Source organism: Battus philenor, unplaced genomic scaffold (genome assembly GCF_028537555.1).
Source record: "Battus philenor isolate CCGP_79_NKW_IND1 unplaced genomic scaffold, ilBatPhil1.0.hap1 SCAF_29, whole genome shotgun sequence".
Classification (NCBI taxonomy): domain Eukaryota; kingdom Metazoa; phylum Arthropoda; class Insecta; order Lepidoptera; family Papilionidae; genus Battus; species Battus philenor.
In genome coordinates, this window is record NW_027181692.1 from 4,511,278 (window position 1) to 4,533,523 (window position 22,246).

The 22,246-nt window shown below is 36.2% G+C and overlaps 1 protein-coding gene across 5 annotated transcripts in view; it reads left to right on the top strand.

The window, feature by feature from the left end:
* The window catches only part of Chi (LIM domain-binding protein 2 Chi), an 84,191-nt gene that overhangs the window by 56,313 nt on the left and 5,632 nt on the right, over positions 1-22,246 (top strand). For 2 of the 5 annotated variants that reach the window (XM_068769848.1, XM_068769846.1), the window contains exons 3-4: positions 18,146-18,221; positions 20,593-20,695. In XM_068769848.1, coding sequence (XP_068625949.1) covers positions 18,146-18,221; positions 20,593-20,695 — 179 coding nt within the window. Of the gene's footprint in view, positions 1-11,550; positions 11,796-12,454; positions 13,398-18,145; positions 18,222-20,592; positions 20,696-22,246 lie in introns of those variants that run through there. The other 3 variants (XM_068769851.1, XM_068769850.1, XM_068769849.1) reach the window with 3 other exon arrangements.

The window sequence follows — 22,246 nt, forward strand, 5'->3', positions numbered from 1 at the left end:
ATTTGTCATACACAAAGCGAATATTGAGAAAACTTTGACATATTCAAGACGGATTTTCTTAAAGAAAATAGCTACGGCACTTGTGGAAGATCACCAAAAACGTCGCATACAACTACGTGCTGTACCAGTGACAACAGATAAACGGCTCCATGAAGTTTATAATGTGAACAAGGCGGTTTATCAATCGACAGCTAAGCGCGGCCGCTGTTCATCATGTCCTAGAAAGGACGACTAAAAAGTGCCAACAAAATGTTTCAAGTGTCGTGAATTTATTTGTCAGCAACACTCAAGGACTTACTGCGTCGGATGCAGAACAGAAGATTCCGCTGACGAGGCTGAATAAACTTTATTTCTTAAGTTGATCTCGGCTATGCCGAAAAAATTAGTTTAAAGAGAGGTTTACTGTTTTTGTTTTTTTTTAATATTTTTAATGTCATAGTAATTATTTGTTTCGTAAAGTTAAGTATATTAAAGAACTTTATTAATTACTATAGAAATCCATTAAGTTTTATTCCTTTTTGATACTCCTTTCCCAATGTTTTTTTGGGGTCATTTAAGACCCCATGCGCCTAATTGAGTGATTTTCTTAATGCGCCTAATTAAGGGTTAATAGCATTAAAAGGATGAAGTTTGTGAGCAAAAAGCTTTAAAACTTTGATCACTATGAAATTTATTTTTATATATGTAATAGTTCATTTACTACTGACAATACAGTCTGCAGTGACAGTAAACAAATCATTTTAATATTTTTTTTATTTTAATTCCATTCATTAATTGACAGCATATCTTCTTCTAATATATAAAATTCTCGTGTCACGGTGTTCGAACTTGAACTCCTCCGAAACGGCTTGACCGATTTTTACCAAATTTTACATGCGTATTCAGTATGTCTGAGAATCGGCTACTATCTATTTTCCATACCCCTAAGTGATAAGGGTGGTCCACCCCTAAATTTATTTTTTAATTTTTTAGACAATTTTTTTGGTTTTTATTTTATTATCATACAGCATACAAAAATACATACAAACCTAAATTTACACCCCTTTACGATCAACCCTTATCTTACATTTGTTAATTAAAAACTATTTTTTTTTGCAAAACAACGTTTGCGGGATCAGCTAGTAATCTATATATTCAACCTACTTAAAGATTTTACTCTTATAACCAATAACCCAGTGTACACCTTTATAGTACAACTACTATTATATTGTAGTTTATGATTGAAAAAAGAAATAGTTGTGTGTAGTTCGGGATATCAACTAGTCCGCAAGGGATTCCCGCTCAAGGTCACCGCCGGCGACACGCGTCCAGTTGGAGCCGCGCTCCGAAAACTTGTCATCGCACCGAACTGCGGCAATAATTGTTTTAATGTAACGCACGCGACTGTGTGCGTGGCGGCAATGCCGCTGCGCACGTGTGTGAGTGCGTGCGGTGAGCGCAAACACTCTTGATACTGTGAAGCGTTTTATAAAAATACGATTAATTGATAATTAGACATTACTTTACATTTTGACATTAGTTTTACTATATATCTTTATTAGAAACATTCCTTTGTTGCCAAAGTCAGTATACTTAGGTACTTTGATGACATCTATATAAAACACCAATTAAGAGTAATAAAGTATAGAGGGTAGCACTAGGTTTCCAATATAAAAAGTATTTTAATTGTGCATTTTCACAGCTATATGTAAGAGTACTATTATTATTAGCGATACACACAAAATTGTAGTATAAATTGGCATATAATAGAGCATATAAAAAGATTGAAAAAACTGATAAGGGATTAAATTCTTTTTGTTAAAAAACCGTAACACAACAGGACGAACGCCCTGTTTGTCTAGTCACCTTCTCATTAATTCTAATAAAATTAGTTTGTTGCAACCCTTTCGCTTAGTTAACTAATTACAAAGTATCCAAATTATCATGATAGACCTGGTGAACAAAAAAAAAAGTAAACAAAAATGTACTGAAATTAATAAATCGTATATTAATTTTAAAATAACTATTGACATATATACAAGATACAATAACATTTATGTAAGCAACTTATTCCATTTTATTATACGACATGCCCAAGGTATTTTAGCTTGATTTTTCCACTTTATATAAATAATATCCTTATATTAACAATATTAGTTAATATTTTGAGTTTTTATCTTTTTATTTTACAAATATTGGTACCGAAATCTCCTTGTAACAAGAACAAAAAAAAAACAAGCATCGGAGCCGGATCCGTTATAGCCCAGTATACTGATGGTGGTTTTTTTTAACAATATTTTCCTTTGCAGTTTTTCAATAAGTAATGATAAGTATAAATTAAAATATGTACAAATGAAATCTGTATTTATCATTACAACAATTATATTATCCGTATTAATAAGTGCACCAGATTTTGAGCGATCCCGCTACTCTCAAATTAAGCTCTCTAATCCTGATAGTGCCGAGTTAAAATTCTACTACGATTGTGATTTAACTTCTGGCGGTATTGTAAATGGACGCCCACTTGTTGCTTTACCCTTTATAAATAGTTAATGTGAAGCTACCGCTATGTGGCTACTGCTATGTGACAAGCGATAGAGGCTATATTAAATTATAGTCGAAGAGTTACGAAACCGTTGTCATTTGTTTTTAATTTTTGTGGAAATCGTCGTAAATTTACGACTTTATTCATTTACGTGGTATTTGTTTTGTGAAACCTTTATTTTTATTACCTTTTAATATCGTAACTATTACAAAATAAATAACAGTAAAAAACTATCATTTTTAATGCAATTTGATTCATAATATTTACATACTTTTTCGTGTGGGTTCAAAAGTTCAAAAATAAACCTATGGAGTATTTACCACAATCAAAGAGCCTTTGACTGTCGCTCTGTGAAAAATGATGCTTTATTTATTTCGCGAATTTTTCATAGTAAATTCAAATGAAATATATTGCATATTAGTTACTTGTGTATTTGATCAAGTTTTTATATTTAAATATTTAACCATATATCAAGACTATAAAACCTCTTTACACCGCGTCTAGTTTGACGGCGGACGAACACAGGCGCATTTTTATTGTATTCACGCACACAGATGTCGCCGTGTGTGGGTGAGTTCAACACGCCCGCCGCGGCGCATCGTGCGAAGGTGCTAGCTGAACTTTCTGTCTTAGAAATACATCGCACCGTTTTTTTTTTATTATCTTTTATTACTCGTAAAAGTTGGTCGCAAGGTCTTAGAAAGTGCACGAAGGAGACTTCGTTAAACTTTTACGATAATAAACGAGTAGCATTTATATTTATTTACTTTATAAATTTAATAATTTTCAACTAGTATCCTGGTTGTACGGGCACCATGATCTCAAAGACAACTACAATGTATAGCTAATATTTCATTGGTATATATATATTATGCATTAGTGATTATGAGCTATGATATATTTATATTTTATATGTCTCATGTTACACTTTTTATTTAATTCGTAAACTTTATTTTTCGCGGTCATCAACATTTAGACTTATCTTTTTCTACCAAGCTTTTTATACACTGTTTATATAAGGCAAATATTATTTTAATAGACAGGTTAAAAGTATGATGTGAAAAAAATTACATTTATGGGTAAAATATTAAAAATTAAATGTAACTTAAAAAAATCCTCTGATTATTTATTAAATTTATAAAGTAGTAATTAATTTTTAATTAGTACATCCATTAGTATAATTGTTTGAAAGTCAAGTTTACAAAATCGAATCTATTTCACTATATTAAAGTATTCTCCACTACAAGATTAAAACTTAAATTTTTAAAACGTTTTTTGTGATTTTTTTTTTAAAAATTCTTGGATAGCTTAGTAGCCATAAATTTTCAAATTCAAAATATTTTCATTGTAGTCGGTATTTGCATGTAATTTCGGGTACCACTCGCTCGAAATACTGATCTACTGAGGAAGAGCCGACCAATAATTCAACAGCTGCTATTATTAAATTAAACAATGTTTAATGTATTCATAATAATGTAAATCATGCGAACGAGTTCTACAGATTTAAAAACTGAGAATTATTAAATGCTATATTAAGATTTATTTAAACACTCTTAATTCACTCAACCATGATTGCACTTAATTGTCATCAGATATGCCTAGAATTATCAATATTCTAATAAAAAAGTTTTGCATTATTTTGGTCGAATATATTATCTTTTCACGGTACACCTTATTCAAGTACACTTGCACTCATTTTTAATAATTTACATTTATCACCTTCTTAACATTGAGCGTGCATGTACTAATAATAATAAACGCCGTTGTTTGCGTGGGCCGGGGTTTGTGTGTGTCACTGATGCCTCGTTTACATCGGCGCGATAGCTGCTTGTAGCTTTGAGATTATTGTTTTTAAGTAATCTACACACGGCGTTCAAATACGTTTTTCTCTTTTAATAATACATTTTTTTACATAAAATTTATTATTATCGTTTACTTATGAAACTTACTAATACGTATAAAATTATCAATTTTTGTTTATACATAAATTAATCGTAAACACACACGATGTTACTTTTTATCATAACCTATATATTTTAACATGTGCTAAGAATATATGTTTTGATTCTTAATTCTTTGGTTCACCATCATTTTGTTTAAGTAGTACCGAACCGTGTAATGTTAATTTATAATTAAATCAACTTGTGTATGACAGTGTTATATTTTAGTCAAGAAATGCTTTAAAGTTTACGCATATTTCCAATGACCTAGTATATATTGGGTAACATACTTTAATTATGTAATATATGTAATTGTATATACATATTTTTCAACCAAATACAGCAAATCTTTGAAAATAAGGTTATAAAGACTGTTATAATACTTATATCATTTTCTCGTTTCATGCCACGTGTGCATGCAAGTTGTGTATATCTCTACAGCACATCTGTCATCTCGCTTGTGACATTGCGTGTAAAATAGAGGGTCCAATTTTATTGCAATACCAGTAAACCAGAAACGTTTGGCTTTTAGTTTAATAGAATGTCTTTTCTTTACTGTTTTACTATGTGCCAGTAATATATATATATATATATATATATGTATACTATATACCCTTCAAGGCTTTTACATGACTAACCAACAATGTGTTACTATGCGCAAAATTCGAGAACAATTTGACCAATTGACCTGATTTTATATATATATTCCATGAGAAAAAAAAATTAAAAATTAGGAATGAAATAACAAATAACACCACTTCATCTTGTATACAAACTAAGTAGTAAATTTACAGCTGTATTCCCTGCATGTGGAATAAGACATTAAAACTAAATATAGTACTACTCTGAAAATTTTTTTGTCTGACAGGTCAATCATTTTTGACAACAATCTCAATTTTTGGATTAAGACACATATTGACCTTTACAAGGGAACTCAAATTTTGAATATATTTTATGATTTGAAGGAAATTTTAAATCAATTTCGCAATAAATCGTCACTAAGTATAGACATATCAGACGTGAGTAATACGAAAGGACACATTAATGATATGAGTGACAGTACCGAAAATGCATATGGAACTGTGGCCAGTTAAACTTATGTTAACAATAACTAAAATTAACTTTGTATGGTAGTGTATGAGCATTACCTTATAAATCTGAGGTGCGTCATATAGTCTTAAAACTACGTTGTATGTAAAAAGGTGAAAGTTAATTGACGACGGACTTCATAAACACTCTTCGAAAGAATACCAGTCGAGTGTAACGCGCCGTGTAAACGCGCATCCAACTGCTGATAGCCCCTTATCTCATCTACTACTACGTCAACAGACTCGCGCCGTCCTTCTCGCACCCGCTCAGCGCGCTAATCGGGTCCCGCTCGCACGCCGGTAGCTTTCACTCATTCACTCAAGTTGCACTCACTAATTTTTCTTCTCTCTCTAACGCATCTTGCGTCTCAGTCTCCCTAATGAATTAAATCAACTTACCTCTCGCTTGCTCTCTCTCGATACTGATGAACCAGCGTTTCCTTTTTCAATTTATTTCAAATTTGGAATTCAATTGATATTTTTTTAAACTAAGAATTAAATATAATGTCCGTAAAAATTATAATTATTTTATGTAACTGTATATACTTATTGCTTTTAGGACGTTTTTTACGTTCTCCAAATATTCATATTTAGTATATTTAAAATACATTTTTTAGTAGTGTAGATGTATATATCTGTCACAGAGAAGCGTAAACATTGCTGCCCTAGTTTAGAGGAAGTCGTAACTAATGACACTAATAGGTTAATAGGGAACGTATCATCCCATGCCTTAATATGACAGGCACGAGTTGCTTCGTAGAAATTTGTTTTGCATTCTTGGATGTACACGTTGCGGCAAGTTATATATGATGATTGTTTATAGGTATAAATGCTTTTAAGGGGTGCATATATGGCTCATTTGTCAGTAAAATGCTATGAAGCTTTTGGATCTATTTCAAATCATCTGTCTAAAGTCATCGTCCTCAAAAATGTGATATTATTTTTTTTTATATTGGAATGCTAAAGGCTGGCAACTTCTGGCAGTAGAGATACTAGGAGTAGAAAGAAAACAATTAAAGTAAATAATTTTGAAAACGCTTTCACTAGATAATCATTAATGTATTTAAAATTTGTGTAATCATTATTTTTTTAGGTTGTATCGTCCATTATTTGACAGCGTTCAAAAGTTTTTATTAGGAGCCTTCGAAATTATTTATCAATTCGCCGATCCCCAAATGAAGTCGATTTTGAGATCATGCATTTGAAGATGTCATTCAAGATAAGTCCTCGCGTTGTCTAAAACCATTTACTAAATGGATAATACTTTCGTTATGAGGAAGTTAGTATAACTTTTCTCAGTGCTTTTATAAGTTGTTACCTCTCACAGTCCCTGCAGTCCTAGTCCGCTCGTAAAGTATGCGAAACATATATACTTAATGAAAAATAAACTAAAGTTGGTTAGCTATCCATTGCGCAGTCGCCAGGGACGCGTCATCATTATGCCGGTAATGTCACCAGCTATGACGACATCGGAAATCGGAATACACTATTTAAGACAATTGGATAGAATAAGCTTTAAGTCAAAGCAGTAATCAGCCCTTTGAGATTAGATCGAAAAAATATAATACTCCGTTACGTTTATGCTCACCTGGTACATTTCTATAATGCTGATTGAATTATTTTTTCAAACAAATAGATGATGATGAAGAGATGATGATGGATGGATAAAAAAGAAATAAACCACTGGGATTTATGTGTGTGGGTAATTTAGCACATAATTCAAAAACACGATTACTGATTTTATTCGGCGAAGTGACAAGATGAGCAAGACTTCTTTATCGTGATTCTGATGAACAAACCGTAACGTGGAGGTGCTGTCCAGACTTGTAGAAAGTCCAACCGAAACCGCTGTACCGCGCCTTTACTTTACACTGGTGGAGCGACGGAGAGGGAGGGTAACCTATTGCTCAATTAACACACCAAAAAATTCTATAAAGTATGTTATATTTGGAAGTATTAGGTAACGACAGGCTTGTAAAGCCTAAACTTATTAATTATTTAGGTAATCTTATAAATACACTAGCCGTACAGTGATATTTTAAAATATTCTAAGTCGAATTCGTAAGATTCGTCCGACGAAATCAATCTCATGTGAACTCTTGTCTCGTGAACGTTTCGGCGCACTTTGCGGCCGCGGTTTTGGGTACTACTATAAAATAGTAACTGTGTTTCGTTGACTCAATAATTCCATAAATCAACAATGTGGGTACCCAAGCTGAACCATCCTTGACTTGCTAGTTGATGAGACTATAAGGGAGTAGGTTCTGTAGACCTTGGAAATTCTAAGAACCAAGGAAGTCTGTTGAAGGGGGAGGGGTCTGTATCGATAGCCTTCGGACTATCTACGCTGCGCTTACCAGGCTTTAATTTCCATTCCATACATACACTTAAGGCTCCAGCGGCCATCTGTATTGCGCACTATGTTATTTACACCTTGCCAATTTGTTAGACTATGTTGGTTACTTTAGTTCATCTACGGATCTCTTCATTTGTGATCTCTTAGAGATATTGCGAGCATTGGCCTCTCAATGCCTCGTTGAGTCTGTACCAATTTTAACCAAAATGTTTACTGGATAACAGATATCGCGTCTAAGGGACATCCCTTTGTCTTTTCCGAGCTTAGGTCTCATCGCCATTCAATTTTTTACTCTGTTAGGTACCTCAAGAGCTACCTTTATGCCCATAAACTGATGATTGCCCAACTCAAAAAGCATCGAAAAAATGTTTACTATACTCCGAGCGATGCACGAGCGACTATTCAGGAATAAGCAGCCTAAATTCGAGGAGTTGGATGTTTGCTTTAGACGCCACACATCTGTAAATTTTCTTTAAAATCAGCTCTACTAAATGGCTCACCCTGTACTACGGAGAAAAAATTGCTAAATGATACAAATAGTAGCAAAGGTGATGACGGTGACAGATGTTGATGCGTGAATGTTGTTGTTCATCGAGTGTACGCAGTACCAGCAGACGGATCTGCCACCTGCAGCGTCTCCGGAGCGTGTGCGCCGGCGGGGAGCCAGCAGGTGTGAATGACCTCGCGACCGGTTTTGTTGATAATGGGCTTACGTAACGAAAAGCGACAGCGGATTAAGATCGATGGCGCTTGTTCACGTTTCATCGGCAGACACGAATTATAACTTGTACAGCTAAACACAGCAAGGCTCCACCGCCAAGTACGATTGATAGAAGTAGTACCGGGTAATGTTACTATTTAGTTACATTCACTCATTTGATGCGTATCTTTTTAAATTAATTCTTTTCACTCACACTGTAAGTGCAGTCTCCACAGCATTTCAGCCATACGATGTTCACTAATGGACATAGATTTGCAACAACACTGGTTTGAAGCGACCTGTATCCAGCGTTTTGAGACGAAATTAACAAGGTCACATATCCACCTTGTGGACAATGCACGCTGGGTTTGCCGGTTCGTGGTCACCACTGCAGATTCTTAAGGCACCCCGCTGCCACTTGAATTTGCCAGTCTAGGTTATGTCTGTCCCGTAAGTCCACCGTCAACGCTCGTGGCGGAGTACATACTCTTTCCTCGTCCCCAACCCATCTTCCGGCGGTACGGCGGTTTTGGTAGCACTATAGTGATCCTATTCAAATGTAAAATGCAATTTCACATAATTTCATAGTTACACTTCTTTTTTGTACGAAAGTTTGACTGCTTTACTATATATTGGTAATGATAAAAACCAGGATTACCCACAGGAGGTCTATTTCGTACTCAGACCAATGTTAGTACGAAACAGACCTCCCAAGGCTGGTAAAATACTGACGTGTGCATTCTCAAATATTTCGTCACGAATGTCATATTACTAAACATCGTAGTATTTAGTTACTGAAATTGACTCGGATAGCGTTAAAAATAAAGAATTAAAGCAAGTATCCACTTATTAATTTACTGATTGTTTTTCAAAATATTCACCTTGCCACATCGTGAGAAGCAGTGGCGCATATTCTTTGCATCCACATTTTGGAGGATTAGCCAACAATACAACGAAAATTTTTACTTGTTAAATTCATAATAACGTTGAAATGTAATTTTATGGTTGCCGCCAATTTTTTGAATAAATGACGGAATCAGTTTGTGAAAGACTAAAAATGAGCTCTATTTTCAATTGTTAAATTTTTTTTAACATTTTTAAAATGGCCAGTTCTAAAAAAACTTTCAGTGATACCAACCTTTAAACGATATAGGGCGGCTCGTGTCAAATATACATTAAAAATATATTTGGTAAGATATTTATACAGTCAACGAGCGTACTTGGGCAATAATGTATTAAAATCTTAATTAAAGTGGTTTAAGAAAGAAAAAAAATAATCATGAGATGTGGTCATCAGTTAAAAGTGATGCTGAATACTGACGAGAAATTAAAATATCCTGATTATTTGAGTATAGCTTATTATATTGAGTTTGTTACGATTTTTGCTACAATGAGATCAATTCACACTATGGGTTGATTAGTTATAGATGTAAAAGTTTTAAAGGGATGAATATATAGCTCTGGCTGTCAATTAATGTATTGTACACCTGTATACATAGTAAATGACGTAATGATAATATAATAAATAAATCGTTTTCAAAGAGTCTATCCCTGCACTGCAGACTTCGTATTACCAGAAGTTGTTGGTATTCCAAAAGTAAAATATATTAAAACATCATATTTCAGAGTAATAACTTTATATAGGAAAATAGGTGCAAATATTGGCAGGCTTTTTGTTGACAAATTATTTCAAATTCACGCCTTAAAAACTTTTACACCTATAGCTATATAACTTGGTCATCAAAAAAAGTTATTTAATATATCACTCCTGTGAATCTTGAATGATGCAGTAAATTATTTCTTATACATTTTATTTGTTTTCATAAAGCTAAATAGATAGTGAGAGGAATAATTGACATTTCAAAAACTATCTAATTCGCGCGGTCGCGCCAAACGAAGTCCCACGCCGAACGTCTCCGAGTGTTTCCGGAAACGCCCGAACGCTTGACAGCTCGTCACTCGTCCGTCACGACGCCGCTTACGTACCCCATGCATTTTATTTTAACAGGACATTCCTTAACAGCGGCATAATTAATTGAAATTTTTCTGATAGTTAAATTGAAATGATTTTTAGTAGATTTAACGATTATTTATGTTCATTTAACGATTGTCAATACTTCAAAGTTTTATAAGGCTAGGAGGGTCATAGATAATGCTAAACATAGAAGATTGACAAATGCCAGAATTGTTTGGTCTTCATGAGGTTCTGTACGAATTAATATCCAAAAAAATTGGAATCTATTGGAAATAATGATAACATACGGATTACAAACGTTGTCGCTTACGGTGGGGTTCATAAGAAGGCTAATGGCCACCCAGAGAGCATTTGTGAGGGCTGTGATGTTCTCGGAGTGTAGCTTCGACATCGGATCGGAAATAAGGAGATCAGCAGAAGAACTCAATGTTATTAACGCAGCTCGAACAGCTGATAGATTTCTCCCAGAGTACACCACCATGACCGGTCTTGCGCACCATACAGCGAATTCTCTCGACCTAGACTACGTCGTCGGTACACATAGAGAGAGACCTGCTCAGTCCGTGTCTATTAGCTAGTGTCGCCACTCAGCTCGTGTTTCGTCAATCAATTCTTTCACGAGGCATTTCTGTTACTGCGATTCTGCGATTACACAGTTAACCACCGGGCCGTGAAAATTTTATCAGTACAGTCAACGCGATAGGCAGCTTTCACAATGTCCCGCAATCGCCGCCCGCGACCTGGCAACATTAGATACGAACGTCGACATCTATCGTTCTCTTTCCGAAGTGCATTCGAAATTCGAAATCGATGAGCGGCGATAGCGCGTTTTTCCGGCGGCCGGTGTGCAGGGCGCGTGGTGGCACGTGTCGCTCGCCGCACGCTCGTCGCCCGCTCGCTGCCCGCTCGCCGCACGCCGCGGAGTCATTGACACGCCGGCGTGACACACATTCCGCGTCTGACGGAACGCGAACACGTCGCTTTTCTCGCCGATTCTTTTTTTCGCCCATTGTAGTGGCGGCCAGCGGCGGCCTCAGCGCACCGTCTAATTTATCGTTTCGCATATTTATCAGTGTGCCGCGTACAGCGCGCGGTGGACGCCGTTTCGCGCTGCCAAAGTACCAGGCTGCCATAAGTCGGAAGAGGTCTGCGAGATCTCGCGGTTTTATTTCCGCCTATGCTACTGCAATACTGTGTTTTTTTTTTGCCGCGGTGTGTAGTGCGCGAAAATCTATTGTGGCGTTTTGTAATTTGGGATCGTTTTCATGTCGGAACCGACTAACATTGTAGAAAGTGATGAAAAATAATTTCGGCTTTTAAATAGGATTTTGTAATTAGATGACTTATTAAGTGTTCGCGAGGGTTACGGTTGGACGTTAGTGGTTGCGCGTCCACGGCGCCGGGCGAAACGACGTTGTAATTTCACGGACACTCGAGTTATTTATAGACGTACTGTTTGATTTGTGTACGGCGCGTCGCAGCTCACCTACATATCTAGCGGCGACGTGGAGCGGAATGTACATTATGTACATCTTGCACTATGTGCGCGTATGTGCGCGCGACGGTACGGGCGGCGGCGCTGTGTGCGTGCCGCGTAATGAGCGCCTATGTGCTAAGAAACAGTAAAAAGTGCGGCGCGCGGGCGCCGAGCGGCAACCTCGCACGCCGAGGCCGCGCTCTGCGGAAACAATAGACTTTTAATAATTTTACAATTATGTATTCACTCTCGCGACCTCAACGTTTCTCATCAACACGATTAAACGATTATATTTACCTCTGCATATTTTTTAAATATGTTATTGATTACTTTTTTTTTAATATTATGCAATAAACAACTAAGCAGTTTAGGATTTTTTTTGTCTAATATTGTACTTAAATAAACTACATGTCCGAAAACTATTTGTAAACCATGAAAATAACGAACGGAACAAAAAATATTAACCGATGTTGACCTTTCCGAACGCGCCTCGTTACTAGCGCTGCCAGCTGACGCGGAGTTGCCGCTCTGCCGCATCTAGGAAAGTACCTACGGGCTTATCGCCTCTAACGCCGCGAGATACGAGCTACAGTCGCTCAACGCGGTCAAGTATATAAAGGAGTTAGGACGTTTCGATGCTAATGGACGGCTTCCCGCGCGAAAAATTCGAAATGCTTTTTATCAGTCGCGCGAGTTTGGCCGCGGATTCGGTCGCTGCGGCCCGCGCACGCCGTGCCGGTTGTATTTTTGATATTTTGCCCGCGTCGGTCAGCAGTAACCAACTACTACGTACATACAACAAGTCATTTATCGATCTCCTTACAGCGAGCTGCGAGTGCTGTGAATAATTGCATGAACCGATGCCCTGAAATAAAATATTGAAAACTACCAAAGCCTCCAAAGAGTGTTATATTTTAAGTGTTCAATATAGTTTATTTATATATATTTTAAATAAGTTAATTAGTGCGTAAAAATAAATTTATTATATTATATATATAAATAAATAAATAAATACCAAGCGCACCAAAGAAAAATAATAGTGGTGTTGAAAAAGGACAAAGTAAAGGAGTGGTGTACCAGGCTAACATAGAGGTAGAAGAGCCTCCGCCGCACAAGTGCGCGTGCTAGAGGCGGAGATGGCGCGGTGACAAAGTGGCCTACATGCCGGTGGCGCTGGGCTCGCTCGGCGGCGAGGGCGAGTACCGCGAGTACGGCCACCATCTCTCGCCGCACCACCCGCCGCATCCCCACCACCCCTCGCCGCACCTGCAATACCATGAGTACGCGCCGCCGCCGCCGCCGCCGCTCTACCATCCCATACCGGATCCGTACTTCAGGTATACTGATGTTGATTTATGTCCGCCTGGTACTCGCCGACGGTTAACAATAACACTTCACTTATCTAATTAGTGTTAGTTGTTAAGCCAAGCAAATTAATAAATATACAAAAAATTATATTCCTCTTTATTTGTAATAATTGATTTTATTGTCACATCTCTTACTGACGCTATAAAGTTATTACAGCTTATGATGCCTAAGGTAGAATAAGAGATACAAAATTTAATTTTTTAATATTGTTTTTTCTGTAGTCTATTAAGAAAGTACTTAACGTGTATTGAAGTTAGATCGGAGCAATGCTACCAAATATGTTACTTGTTATATACATTTAAAATATGTTTAATGTTAAAATTGACAAAGCATATCTATTATTATAATTTGAACAATATATAAGTGATCGTTTCTTAACAAAAATTTTACTGAGAAGAGAGAATTTTTTTAATTAATTCATATTTGATTTATTTATGTTTGAAAAAAAAAATAATAATCTTAGTAGCTTAATTACTTTAAGCATATGCTTATTCAGTTTCAACTACAGATAAACGTCACAATGTTGGGCCATCTCGTTGAACTGCCATTGTTGTGTATTTGGGCCGTATACATATTTATGTTATTGTAATGAGTTTATTACATTTACAATTGAAATCACAGTGTATGTTGTATTTACTTTTTTATTTCTCATGTAATATGCAACGACTACAAATCAAGGAGATAACATTTTTTCATGTAACATTTTCAAATAGAGTTTCTGATGGATTCACTGAAGGTCATTGTTTATTTCATTAAATTCGGAGTCCGCCTGGTTCACAAAGTGCTTAGGCAGCTACCCCATAGAGTGACTGAGTGCATGAGTCCTCTTTATTAAACCATGGCTTGGACTTAAAACTTTTAAAACGACACTAAAATACAGGTTGATTGGTTATAGGTGTAAGAGGTGTATTTGCTATCAATCAACGTATTGTACACTGTCCAAAATTAATGGTTTCAGATATGATAAATAAAGTGTAGATGTAAGGAAAATTACTTTTGAAATTCAGAATTTCATATTAAAATTAATTATGTGTACTATCCACCCCTGCAGATTTTGTAATGTCGGAAGTTATTGTTTGATCTGTTGCATTTATTAGTAATAAATTAATGTACCTTATTTCAGCGTCATAACTTCATACAGGTTGATTGGAAATAAGTGTAAAATTAAAAGCTGTTTCATAAATTAGCTCTATAGTCCTCTCCTCAAAGCTTTTTTTCTTTCAACTATAAGTCAAGCATATTTGACCTCTGTCTCGCCTGATGTTAAGTGATAACGAGGTCTATCTACGATACAACTTGTAATAATTGAATATACTATTAAACTACTACTAATAAACAATTCAATATATTATTACAGAGCCATTATTTATTTATATTAATTTAACATTCTCTTACTTCATTGTTAACTAAATAAGCAATATACCAAAACACCATAAGTTTGGTTTAATGACATTTATCTTTAGCAATTTCTATGCAAACTAATTTTCAAATAGAAGGCAGGCCTTGTAAGACTGATATGCCACAAATTATCCCAAAACTGTATGATCAGTATCAAAACCACCAACCATTATTATTAAAAGAGAAGAAGTCTGAACGACAAATGCCTTTTTAATTACCAAGCCAAACCAAGAAGTGGATTCAATAATTAACTCGAATTCACTTACTTCTCAAGTACTAGGGCATCAAAACAAATAGGAAGCGAAAAAGCAAATAACATTGCGCCGTAGAACTTGTACGGTTTCGCTCCAACGCTGTGCATATTTCATCAAATCTTTGCTGTCCTCGACTCGAACAAATCACATTATCGCCTCTCTCCTCTTCGGAATAAGGACGGAAGCCCTTTGCAGCTTTGTCGTAACGGTGTTTTCGCACTAGGCGTCGGACGTGTTGAAAGTGGAACAAAGTATGTGTAACAAAGTGCGGACAAACATACATTGTATCCCGCGCCCGCGCTGTGATTGGTCAGTTGTCGGAGTGACAACATCCTTCTTAGTGTGAAAACGTCCAACTCTCTGTCTGAATGCCCCGCTGGGTTCACACCGGGAGTCCAGAAATACACGAAACATAAACATAAATATATATATTTAGCTATATAGTTGTAATGGTAGTGATGAGCATTAAGTCTCATCCACAAAAATGTGCTTAGAAACCACTTTCATCATCGTCATGTCATCAGATAGACGCCCACAGCAAGGCCACCCCCCAAAGTTCCCCAAAATGACCGGTCACGTGCTGCACGCATCTAGCTACTTGCAGTCTTGACTATATCGTTCAACTAGTATTGTGCCCACGCTGCTACTACAGCCTCGTGGTCGCCACTAGAGACCTTTTCGATGTCAACAGACATTGCATGAGCGATTTGCCCCGCCCACTGCCACTTTAGACGTGCAGTTCTTCGTGAGCTGCGTCGGTGACTTTAGTTCTTCTGTAGATCTCCTTATTTCTGATTAGATTTTACAGTTGCGAAGCTTTCGGAGTTTGGCACTTTCCAATTAAAAGTCTTGTGTTGATCAAGTGTTTCTTTATATGAACTACAAAATATTTTTACCTATCAAGATACCTCTGAATTACTTGTAAAATACAGAACAAATGAAAAGCGCGTTTAATTAATCAAAATTTTGTCGAGTATCTTATATCAAGCTAAAGGAAACGGGATTATTAACTGACTATTCCCATTCGTCGCCTTGTGTCTCGAAGATTTTTTTGGGTTCAAGGCAATGTTATCCACGGTGCCTATATCCCTTCAATTATTCAGATTTCAACCTTGAACGGCCGTGAGAATTCGTAGCGTGCTAGACACTTGGTACACGCCAGCCTATTTATTGTTATTCGGTAACCAGTTAAGAGGTGTAAGCTTGTACACCTACGAAGTTCGCGATTTGCGCCAGACATTTTTTTAAGGTTCTCCCATGTCGTAAAAAAAATTTGTATATGATATATTTTGTATTTTGAGGGGAAGTCGGATACCTTTTCGATGAAATCAGAACGTATCAAACGAAGAGTTTAAATTGAACGTTTTATTAGTCTAATCTTCGTCATTTCAGCTATAGTTGCTCCACTTTTGGACATAAACCTCCCTCATAGATTTCTAATCAGACACGTTTAAAGGGACCTCCATCCGTCTTCTGTCCGCCTGGTAGCCGCAACGGCCACCTGTTCTGCGAGCTGTGCCAACTGCCACTACAACTTGCCCCTCCGGTGGGCTTTGGCAGTTTTGTTCGACTACAGACCTCGTCACTCCTGATTTGATCTCGTAGAGTAATCTTGAGTAGGGAAAGTCTAGCACGAGAGACTTAGTCATTTAGAATCCATTACTCTTGGTAAATAAATGATTTCCATAAATAGAAACAGTTATACTGAAGTACTGCCGAATTGGTCTCCACTATATTTGATACATGGACTATGATACTTATCATTTACCGTTTATCATTAAAAAGCTTATCATGAACTCTTCCTAAATATTACATTTAAACGATTGATCGATAACTTGAGACTAGAAAAGATTGTGTTCTTTTTAGTTATCTTCAACTATTGCGCATGCTGAGCGCATTATGAATAATAGCCCAAGTCAAAGGCATTTCTTCCGTTCAGCGACCTCCTAATGTGATAATACTGTAGGAGCTGGGGCACCAGAGAGAGCCTTCAAGCTTTGTTACTTATAAAATTAGTTTAGATTAGGAATCTGCCATTTGCGCAGTAATGTAAGCAAAGGGTCTTTCAATGCGTTATATGCAAATGCTAAAGGCGTAATAATCCAAAAACAATTAAAAAAAAAATTACCTTAAAATAATTTTTTGCGAATGGTTCTAAATAGATATCAGATGTGATAAAGTGGTTTATTAATAACCTTTCGGTAGATAATTTAAAAGTATTCATGTTATTCATTAAGAGACTCATCGAAAACGATCCATAGGTTTATTAATCTGTTTTTTTGATTTTTTCTTGTGAGTTTCCTTATCACATTGTGTCCGTGGTCAAGTGTCCTTAAGATGTTTAGGTTAGATTAGTTCCAGGTTCATTAATAGCAACAGTGTTGAAGGGTACATTCTACTGCAGAGGTAACTGAACTGATCCAGGTATCCACCTCAAGGGTCCACGGGAGACAATAGAAGTCTACTTGACACGACAAAAAAATGAGTGTTTACAAATTGTAAGAAGAAATAAAATGTTGACTTGATTTTGCAAACCTCCATAATTAGTTGAGTTTTTGGAATATAGTAGAAATGAAGCTGCTACCGAAACTAGCCTGATTTTAAAAGTGGTCTATGCAAAAAAAAAACGACTGCTTTATACTATAGGTTCCAAAAATGGCAGAACCGTCCCTCGTTAGTTAAGTTTTGGAGTGTGCCAAGTATCTGACCCCTTAGTATGACTTTTCACGGGTCTGTAGCAGGCTCAAAAGAAAATAGGGGGGGGGGGGGGCGTTATAAATGTCACTGTTTACCTAGGTGTCTAAAATCTGCCTTTTAAGAAGATAATGTTAATACGTTTAAATAAATATTAAGCTGTGTGAAAAAGGGTGTCTAAGTCTATGAAAGGATGGTCGGCGGGAGACACTGAATACAAGCCGCTTTTAACAGGTCCCGTCAATGTCCAGCTGTGGACATCTTACGGTGAAGAAGATGATAATGATATATTAATATAAAAAACAGATTTCAGTTATGCAATTTTAAAATTTCGATGTTGTAGTATTAAGATCGTTGTTGTCTCATTCCAGAAGGCACGCGCCATACTTCGGCCAGCCAGACTACAGAGTTTACGAACTGAACAAACGTTTACAACAGAGGACAGAGGTAAGTTGAAATATGTTACATAAACTATGTTTCGTTTTAGGTGTAAAGGCTCTGAAGGTATGAATTTATATATCATTTGTTAATTAATGTATGCTACGCTATCCTATAAGCAGTGGCAGCTAAGCGGTAGAAGATTGAGACTCGCAATCATAGTTCACGGGTATGATTCCCAGTATAAAACTTTATAATTCACAATTTGTGCATTCATATAGGAATGCCACTGCTCAATAAACAAATTTCCAAAGAATTGGTAGCAGCATACTCTGTGTAAGGATTCGTTCTTCATCGTAAACCTTTATTTTAATAAATTTAATTATTAGAAAATTTTCACTTGATACCATATAAGAGAAATGAGATTTAATTAAGATAATTTTTGGAAAGACTATATCAAATATGGAGTAATTGAGAGATACAATGTTATCTTATAGCGATGATTTATAGTGCTACAAGAGCTGTATCGCGCCTTGGGTATGCGCGCGGCGAGACGGGGGAAGTTCCCGTCCACCGTCAATGTTTATGTTCTTTTTTCTCCGGATCCCATCTTAGCTGGTTTTCTTTAGATGTGGTATAATGGTTTGCGGTGGTACTATAATTATATGGTATCTCAATAGAAAGTTTAAATTTGCGCGTCAGCATGGCTTACTCCAAATCGCCACGATGACTGGTCATGTTCTGCCCACATCCAGCGAGTTACCACAACCTTGACTATGTCGTTGGTTCACCTAGTGCCACTTGAGAAGCTTTCGGCTCCAACGGCGGTCGATTTGACTTCAGACGAACAACTCTTCGAGGCTACGTCGATGGTCTTAGTTCCTCTACAGATCTCCTTATTTTTGATTCGATCTCGGTGGATTTAATTACAGGCTGGTTACAAAATAGGTAAATAAGAAAAGGATCAATATTTAGCCACTTCCGCACATGCAGTGGTAGTCGTGCAACAAAATGCACCGCCCGCCAGTTCGCTGATAAATGCGTATGCGTATTTATATGCCTCCTTCTCTTATAAATAACAAAGCGACGACGGACTGAGCTCACTCTGTTTGGCACTAATCGGTGTAACATAACTCCTGAAGATGCTACGTGGAGAGGTGAAACACGTGTTGAATGGTTGAGTGGTTTAACGGTGGCGGTTGTGTAATTCGCATTATTTGCCGCATACGCATTTATCAGCGGGCAGGCGGGCGGAGCAGGAGCACTTTGTTGCATGACTACCACTGCATATGCGGAAGTGGCTAAATATTGGTCCTTTTCGTACTTAGGATGGACTTCCGCAAGGTAACGCCTGTTTCCATTAAAAATAAGTAAAGGTTTAATATAAAGATCCTGCAGATCTCAGAAAGGTGAGATCATATTTTAGAGTAAAATTACAGCACGATAATAAAATGACTATCCCCTGACAGAAATTACATAGTCAGCGATTATTTACGCCAAGGTTTGAACATGTGAAATATGTTCCGGTGAAATTTCATTTACTTTTTCGATAATCACTCGATCAATATTTAAACAAATTTTAAGAAACACATTTTTAATCCTCCATCGATTTTTACTAATGAACTTACAATTTTTGTTTAAAGATTTAAATGTTAGAAGAGTTGTAAATAAAAAATGTTTTTTGATAAAATAAATGTACTCCGCCGTAAAACTCATAAATCTTATTGTTATGTAAAAAGGATTCATAAAGTGTCTACGTAAATTATTTTGTAATATACAGGATGATTGGTTATAGGTATAACAGCTGTAAATAGGTGAATGTATAGCTCTTTCGTTATCAATTAATTTATGGTGAACCCTATTAAAAATCAGTCTTTTAAGAAACTTAACAGTAAAAAGTCCCGGTTTCAGAGTATAATACGGGTTGATTAGAAAAAAGATGTTTTTACACATAGTTTCAATAAAAAGTTTAAAAGCAAAAGTTTTATACAAACTTGGTTTTGAAGTTTTCGCCTATAACCAATCACACTAGACATATTAAATGTTGTTAATATCAAAAATTGTCAAGTCGAACAGAGCGTTACACTGATAAGTGACTCTGTGTTTGGCACTAATCGGTGTAACATAACTCCTGAAGATGCCCCGTGGAGGGGTGAAACACGTGTTGAGTGATTTAACGGTGGCAGTTGTGTAGTTCGCATTGTTTGCCGCATACGCATTTATCAGCGGGCTGGCGGGCGGTGCACTTTGTTGCACGACTACCACTGCATGTGCGGAAGTGGCTTGTGACAAGCATTCGAAATATAAAATATTAGTGCAATATGGCATCAAGTTAGAGGAGTAATCTAATTAATGCTAATGAAACCAGCTTTATACACATTGTACTAGGATCACCACGAACTCATGTTGAATTAAAACAGTTATCATCTATGTATTCCAGGACTCAGATAACCTATGGTGGGACGCGTTCGCGACGGAGTTCTTCGAGGACGACGCGACGCTGACCCTCACGTTTTGTTTAGAAGATGGACCCAAAAGATACAGTAAGTACATGTTACTGGGAAACGCACAATTTATTGATTAGTTATAATAAGTTAAGGATGCGTTTACATGCATAAACTGCTTGCTCCGTGTGAACATATACTGTTGATTTTTATTCAACCTGGGCCAATATTTAGCCTGTTATGGGCTTGAATAATGTATTATTTATGGTGGTATTTTCTGTCATTCAAGAAGGTGATGATTAATAATAGTATTAATATGTAATTATTATTTTTATTTATAATTAGTACAGAGTAAGACGATGAAAAATTATTTTCGCAAATGGCACTTGCAGACTTGTAACGAAATCACAATGACTGTACTATAAGTGTCTGGCTGGTTTTAATTATTTAAAAAAGGTCTATATTTTAAAAGAAACTAGATAGAAAAAATAATCATTTTTCGTTTCTTTTTCACTCAAAATGATTGGTTTAATAAAAAAAAAATGGAAAATGGGAAAAATTCAACGCATACGAAAAATTTATGTCGTTTATGGACCTTATGCAGTGCCAATAAGAGTAACGAAAAGTTCGTGTAAGTTTTCAATCCGGGAATTTTGATGTCAAAGATGCACCTCACACTGGATTCATGTCACTAATTAAAATGGCTAAATGTTATCATGGTATAGTTAAATGTAAATGAACTGAAGAGATATGTCTCGATTTTTCTTATAAAAGGCGAAGGAACATTTACCCCAACATATTATAAACTTACTTAGAGAGTATAAGAAAGTAGCCGCATGTAAACACGTTTTCAGTTTTATTTACAATTGTAACCATTTTCATTAGTATCTTTCACTTGCCGACAAAATTGCAGTTGAAATATATCTAAACCTATGTAGTTCTAAAAAAAATCTAGGTTCACGAATGGTTAGGTTGTAGTAAGATTTAGATTTATTAAATTTTCAACTACTAATAAACTGCTAGAAATTAATTGGATGCAAGTAGGTCGGTGGCGTTCAGCAAAATAGGATTTAAAACACGTTTAAAATAAAGAAGTTTCGTATCTCAAGGTGAATGTATCACGTCGGTCAATAACTGAGCAATGATTGTACAAAGAAGTTTAAAAAAATAAATGTAAATGAATGATACAGTGGCCAATGTCCGGGATCCTTGTGCGACAAAAAAAATGTGTTTTCCATTAATAATAGTAACGTAAAAGAAGGCTGTAGAACTTTTGATATGCTATTTTTTTTTCTGGATAAAGACTTGTATGTGATTATTAAAAACATTTGTGTTATTCAAAGGTATTTTAAATGTTTACACAAAAAAGTAGTGTCTGCGTTATATTTAAAAAATGTTAATTAAGTTTTGCGTATTTTCGGATGGAATATATTAATGTTGTGATAAAAATTCGTTGATAATCATCATCATTCCAGTCCACATCCACTGTTGGACATATGACTTCCTAGTAGATTTACAACAGGTCCGGTTGGAAGCCGCCTGAATTCTACATCACCTGGTGACTTTAACAAGCTCGTTTTTTCACCTTGTGTGTGTATGTTGCCCTTGTCGGTCTACAGAAACTTGTGGCCCCAGCGGCCGCCTGTTTCG